At 44.4% G+C, this 7149-nt stretch overlaps 1 protein-coding gene across 1 annotated transcript; it reads left to right on the top strand.

The window, feature by feature from the left end:
• LOC123072939 (transcription factor bHLH168-like) lies at positions 1 to 2769 on the top strand. Its single transcript, XM_044496604.1, has 3 exons — positions 1 to 168; positions 1729 to 2121; positions 2701 to 2769. Exons 1-3 carry the CDS (start codon positions 1 to 3, stop codon positions 2767 to 2769), a joined length of 630 nt encoding a protein of 209 aa, XP_044352539.1.
• The last annotated feature ends 4380 nt before the right edge of the window (positions 2770 to 7149 follow it).

Here is a 7149-nt window from a genome sequence, read left to right as displayed (position 1 = left end):
ATGGAGCTGCAGGCGCAACCGACCGGCAGGAAGAGGGGCAGGACGAGGGACGGCACGACGGCGAGGGTGGTGCCGAGGAAGGAGGCGGAGAGGGAGAGAAGGCAGCACATGAAGGCGCTCTGCGCCAAGCTCGCCTCCCTCATCCCAAAAGAACACTTCTCCAACCCTGTAAGACTACAAACATCCCATACGCTGTTAATTCGCTTCCATCATAATTGATTTATGTGATACTCCTATTTAGTTAGCTGCTTCTCTCCATGGATGCAAATCGATCTGTCGCAGGAAAAAGGAGAAGATGAGCACGTTTAATTGTTGCGAATTCTTTTAGTGGCAAATGATAATTAGTAAACAGAGTATATTGGCATTTCAAATTGTCACTCTAACTAATTCAGTATCCACCACTATCCAATAGTGCTAGTAATTAAGTACAGTCCTTCTCATTACACATGAAATATCGTAATCGACGATGGGCCAGAGCAATTGAGTTTTACGTACGACCGGTTATTTAGTTCTGTTGGAATGTGTTGCTTTCCTCATAAACAGTGACGTATGTACGTACAACCTATTAATGATTTTGTAAGCCATAATTCCTTTTTTTATTGTGTTGAGATGGACAGCTAAAATTAGCCGATCGACCAGTACAGTCATATGCTTATTTTGACCCTCCTCCGGGTGTACATATATACTATTCTCTCTGATCCAAAATAAGTGTCGTACTAAAACCACGACACTTATTTTGGATTGGAGGGAGTAGCATTTAAACACAGAAATCGTTAACCTCACCTCTATTTCATATTGCTGGCATTTTCTGAATATACACAGCCCCAAGTTCCTAGGAAATACCAAGCTAGTGTCACGTTTGAAAGGCCAAGCTAACAATAAATTGATGTAGTACATAACTGATATCTAGCAACAAATCTGAGAAGATTTCGAATTACCAAGAGGAGGCATATATCCCTCTGTTTGAAATTACTATCAGGGTGACAAATGGAATTCACCGGTATCTAGAAATAGGATAAAATTATCATGTAGCAAGTACGTAGTTGGATGCAGATAGTATGAAGTACTCCCTCTGATCAATAATAATTGCCATGGCTTTAGTTTAAATTTGAACTAAAACCTCGAGAAGTATATGGATTGGAGGGAGCGAGTAAGATTTTTGAGAAACAGAAGAATTAACTTCTGGACTAGAAACTAAGTAAGGACGATACAATTTAATTAATGATTTACATAGGATGAAATTATCACACGGTAAGTGAATCTCAACCGATAAGAAGAGAATGACTTGTAGGTATGCGAAGACATTCAGTTGGCACGCATAAATCATTAGCTTATCAAACTCTCTCTCAATCCTTGCCAAGGGCCGCCTGTGGTATTTTGGCCGTAACTGTAACTGTTTTGTACCGTTTTCCCACTCTGAATACAAAAGACATGCAACTCTCGTGTGTGTTCTTGAAAAAAAGAAATCTCTCTGCCAAGTCGAAACAAAAAGTCTGATGAAAATCCATGGTTAGTTTTACATGACATGATTTAATAATATAATTTTCAAACTCAAAAGATTTATTATGTGTGGTTATGTGCATTCACGATGTGTAGAGATGGGAAAATATGGCTCTTCCATTACCAAAAGCAGATGGCTTATCTTAGTAAAAAAATAACATCCTTTGATATTTTAAATAATTTGTTCTCATATTTTTCTAACATTTTGCGTCTTATATGTGTATATAGTCTACAGTGACCCAGCTAGGCAGCCTAGATGAGGCTGTGTCATACATCAAGAAGCTCAAGGAAAGGGTCGACGAGCTGCAACATAGGAAGAGCTCTGCGAAAGCAATGGCTGCCGCAAGAGGGGCTAGTGGCGCTTCAACGCCCGCCACCACCCCAACCACGAGTGGCGGTGCAGGGTCACAAGAACAAGAGAAACATTGGGAGGCTTCAGCACCGGTGGTGGAGGTGCGGCAACACGATGATACAAGCATGGATGTGGTGCTTGTATGCGGCACAGAGAGGCCGATCATGCTCCACAAGGTGATCACCATCCTTGAGGAAGAAGGCGCCGATGTCATCAATGCCAATCAATCTGTTGCTACCCACAAAATATTCTACACCATACACTGCCGGGTACGTACATATATAGGTATAACTTTTAACATCACAAGAAATTACAACCTATGTTGTAAAATATAAGGCGCACACGAGTCTGTGTATTCATTTTGACCACAACCTTTTAGTTATTGTTCCCATATTTATTATTGCGGTTTACGTTTGTTTCTAGTGTACATATTTAACCGATTGAGCAGTCAGAAAAGTATTCAAGTAAATTTTATTATGTATACAAGTGCAAGGCACAAAGGGAAGATTAAAGCGGATGCATCCACATATGTGTGAAAAAATGGCAACTGCAGATTCGTTTCTATGTAGAGCGAGACAAATTGGTGAAAGGTAACCAACAAGTTTGAAAATGACCTTAAGTTAACACATGTGCCATACAAATTTTAATTTCTTCCTTTTCTCTTCCTCCGTCTCCACCCGCTAGAATTTATGTGTTAAATTTAGTCTACAACAATTGGAAAATGATTTTAATTGCGTGGTGAAGGACTTATTTACATCTACATATTGAACTAATTTATTATCTATTCCATGAAATTCACACGTGTCAATTAATTGCATCAATTAATTTCTGTTGTCTATCTTGTGCAGGCCTTCAGCTCAAGAATTGGCATCAATGTTTCAAGTGTTTCCGGACGACTGAGAGATGTTGTCAATTAAGTCAATTGGTATTCTTTGGCAAAATCAAACTATAGTAAAGCAGAAGAAAGTACATATGTGGCCATGTGGATTACGGTAGTATAATAAAAAAGGAGTATCCTTTACGGTAAGTCTCAGCAAATACTCTATATGCCGTTCCAAAGTAGAGAAAGAGATTGATGAAAGTGATAGGCAGATGTTACTGCATCCATGCATGTAAACGTGCTGAATACTATCATGTGATGGCTCTTGGTTTTGGGCCCATTAGCTGCTTCACTTTCTTCGGTGTCAATAGAGTGAATGATGGGGCAAGCTTGCTATGGTGGGCCAAAAGCTTACCAGGAAAGAACACACATTTGTTAATTGTTTCAATTTAGCAAGTGAAAGAGACTGGTTGTTAGCTACTCACAACTTTATTCTCAAAAATGATAATCACAATTTTTTGTTGAAAATTGCATTCACTTTTCTTGCTTAAAACCTACTCCAGTCATGCATAAATCTAGAATGTTTGTTTAATTTTAATTTTTAAATTTTAATTTTGCTGTTATTTTTTTTGGTGGATCTCCATCATCGACAATAAATACCTTGGTACAACTAACAGTTCCTTCATCAGAAAGCAAAATAACTTTATGCTAGACTACTCCAACGAAGGACATGGCATATGTAGAAAATTTCCCTTTAATAACATCCATAAATATTACCCACATGTGGTCTGGCGAGAATCATAAAAATGAGTTACCATGTGAAGATTGAGATACAGTTTATAAGTTATGAAACTTCTGTAGTAAGAGTATGTATTTTATGGTACAGTTTAAGTTACAAAACTTCTGTAGTAAATGTGACTTATCACAATTTCCTAAGGTGACTTATATGCGTAAAAATGTCACGTCTATTTTTTATTTGCGGGAAAAATGTCACGTCTATTTATGTAACTCCATCCTTCTTCGCCTGCGTGGTTGTTCTAAAAATTAATCTTATATCGCTCTCGCCGTGCTCCGTCACAGGAAAACCATGACACATTACTCCATCTCTAATTAATTGCCACTAGCAGTACCATAGAGTGCCAAAGTATGGTGAATTGGCATCTCGTATGCATGTCAACGTCAGTACAGTAGTGTGAATGCAAGTATATCCATATGTACCAAGTCAAACCATCCGTGTATAAAATGCCACACACACGCGACATGTTAGGTTACGACAGAATGTGACACTAGATAATCTTTTTTTCTTTGAGAAATTGTGACACTAGATAATTTTTTTTTCTTTGAGAGATTGTGTGTGTGTGTGTGTGTGTGTGTTTGTGGCCGTATGCATCGTTCTGATGCAGAGGCTGGGGAATCCTCCCTTTTCAAAAAAAAAATCTAAGCATGTGATAATTGATTTATTAAATTGGCCCTTTTATAAAAGCTCGGCCCAAAATGACTCCTGCCTCAAAACTTTAACAAATCTAACACTCCCAAAATGACTCCTGCCTCAAAACTTTAACAAATCTAACACTCTTTGAGCAATTGTCGGCCTCTCCGGTGTTGAATTTTGCTATGTCTTTTGAATGTGGCACAAGTGTTTTTGCCAGCCTCGAGGGGGTATTTGGCAAATGCTGCTGAGTAGAAACAAAAAGAAGTTATTTTTTTACTGGTGATAGAAAAAGGGGGGTCAAATGGTAAGACATATGTACAATGCTCTGCAGAACTGCCAGGGCGACGTGAGGGCGATCTAGCTAGGTGATGGGCAGTATTTGGCAAATGGCTCCGTGGTGGCCTCCACTCCACTGCTGCTTCTCTTGTACTTATCTGAGGGAGGTAACAAGCAGAGGATGATCAACTGTACGTGCACATGTGTTGCGGCCATATGTTGTACCATGCGTGCCCTCCTGCTTCTCTGATCGATGGGGTTCGCTGTCCGCCACTGAGGCGCTAACAACCCCTCCCCCAGCCCCCGCTCCCCCTTCCACCAAGCAGAGAAAAATTCATGCAGCGCGTTAATATGTATTTTGGGAAAAAATGATTACCCCGGGCTCTGCATTAAAATGATATGCAATCATCTGATTAAACCAAGTAAACATCAATTACGTATTTTGATACATGCTCGCAAGATGATCTGAAGTGAAATCAAATAAAAATCGTCAGAACCGGCACAAATAGGACAAGATGATTAAACACTTATCCGATTATTGGACTGACATCCAAACCGACTGTAAGTATCCCGTGCTACCGTCTCCCAACGGTTGCATCCATACGCCATATGCTCCTTGGCTTCCGCATGGCTGAGTGACGACCACGTACGGATCCAGCCAGTTGTCCGATAGATGATTTGCAATTTTTTTGTGATGGTTTGTATGTTAAAAACCACATCATTTCGATAGTCCCATATAGTCCAAGATAATGCACACACTCCGACTCGAATATGCTACGCGTTAATACGTACTACGAGAAGCATGTACGTTTTTCCTATGGAATGCAAATATGAGGATTCAGGCAGCAGTGTACACCCAAATGGATGATGGATACATGACATGCTGCTTCAGTCGATTCTCCATTAGTATGAACCATGGACTTTGGATGTGTGCGTTCACTACTCGAGTCTAGCTGAAGAAGACAAAGGTGATTAAAATGGGTCAAGTGACATTTTCAGACTTGGCTCGCCGTGTGTTCACCAAAATAAAAGGAGAGTTGACTAATCCAGCGTGCATGTGGATGGAGCTGTACCAATGGCGGCTTCCACATCCCCTTGGCTTACGCCTGAAATCCTAGGGAAAAAAAATAAAGATTCCTAAATTGTCAAGGCCCCATAGCTTTTTGTACTAGCTAAAAAAAGGGTGTGACTAGGTCTCACTCGACTGAGATTTAATCAAGTATCAGTCAAGTGGCATAACATACAGGAGAGAAAAGAAAAAAAAACAGAAGATTTTTTTTGCAAAGATCTTAATGTAAGATCTCAGCGATATGATATCGACCAAGACTGAAAAAAAATCACCCTTTTCAAAATTTCAGCATAGAATTGGCCATCTTCCAAATCTGTAACCCCATCAAATCCGTTTGCTTAATGACAGCATCTGCGGTGCTAAACTTTGTAAAATCATTGCCATATACATTGGTGATTGGAATAAAAACTAATTGTTTTCGCTATCAAAACGAAGTTTGCAGGGTCGGCGTCACAGGGTAAGAAAATATCTTTCTTTACCCAGTAACAAGAAAATAGGTCAACTGATTGGACAATGCTCAACACAACTGTCTCCATAGTAGGGGTTTGGTGGTATCCACTGGTTCCAGTACAACAATGCTTGCCTAGTCCTTACCTAACTTAGAGCATCTCCAGCCGCGCCCCCAGAACGGCCTCCCCAGGCATTTTTTCTCTGCCGGCGCAGAAAAAATCGGCCCAGCCGCGCCCACAGGAGCCCGTTTTTCGCCGGTTTGGACCGAAATCAGCGCCGGCGCACCCAGGCCGAACCCGACGTGTCGAGTGGCACTAGGGGGCGCCGGGGCGAGCGTTTTTGGCGCGAAGCAGCCGCGGGCCCGCCACGTCAGCGAGACAGCTGCTTCGTCGACCCCATCGCCTCGGTTCCCACGGGAATCAATGCGAAGGCTGCCGGGCTGCCGCGCTGCCGCGCCGGTCAGCCTCCATTGACGCTCACGGGCGGCGTAGTGAAGACGCCGCTGACGCGCGTCCGCTCGCATGCGCCACGCGTCCGCCCGCATGCCGCCCACCGCCACCCCCGCTCCAGCTATAAAAGGCGCCCCTCCCCGCCGGTGAGCACCACACCCTCCCCCTCTCCCTCCCGCGAAAGCCTTCTTCTCGCCGACGAGCTCTCCCCCCACTGCCTTCCACCGCCGACGAGCGAAATGGCCGAGAGATACCCAGGCGACGACGCAACGGCGAATGGCTTTGGCCGCCGACACCTCTAGGAGCCAAAGGCGCGCCTTCTGTACGAGGCAGAGTACCCGGCACCGCCCGACATGCGCGTGCCGGGGGCGTGGAGTTTGAGCGCCGGCGGCGTCCCGGTACCGCCCGTCCCCGAAGGAGCTGCACGGCGGGCGGAGATCGCCCGCATACACTCGTTGCTGACGGAGGAGCAGCGGAACGAGCCGAGGTACGCGCCTGACAGCGAAACGCTGTGGACGCTGTACTTTCAGGCCCGCCGCGAGGAGCAGATCGCCTCCACCAACGGCGTCATCCCCCGCGGCCGCCTCAACTCCGAAGGACGGCGCGAGTGGTGGGGCATCCCCGGCCGCACACTCGACGCCGTTCTCGACCACATCGAGACCGGCAACGTGCTGCGGCTGGAGTACCCGGCGCGCCCCTCCTTCTCTCGCCGCTGCAGTAGTTCCTGGATACCGCGTCGAATGGAGCCGGGGTCGCCCTCCTCGCCGGGCTCCGGCTCGCCGGCCATCCGCCCAGTCAAGC

This window comes from Triticum aestivum, chromosome 3B (genome assembly GCF_018294505.1).
Source record: "Triticum aestivum cultivar Chinese Spring chromosome 3B, IWGSC CS RefSeq v2.1, whole genome shotgun sequence".
Classification (NCBI taxonomy): domain Eukaryota; kingdom Viridiplantae; phylum Streptophyta; class Magnoliopsida; order Poales; family Poaceae; genus Triticum; species Triticum aestivum.
Note: the sequence above shows the minus strand (reverse complement) of the source record. Positions and strands in the feature narration are given on the sequence as shown.

Excerpts from the sequence above, each read along its gene's own strand:
- LOC123072939 (XM_044496604.1), top strand. The coding sequence starts at position 1 with ATGGAGCTGCAGGCGCAACCGACCGGCAGGAAGAGGGGCAGGACGAGG. Across the intron at positions 169-1,728 it reads AAGAACACTTCTCCAACCCT|TCTACAGTGACCCAGCTAGG; the intron begins GTAAGACTACAA and ends ATGTGTATATAG. Across the intron at positions 2,122-2,700 it reads TCTACACCATACACTGCCGG|GCCTTCAGCTCAAGAATTGG; the intron begins GTACGTACATAT and ends TATCTTGTGCAG.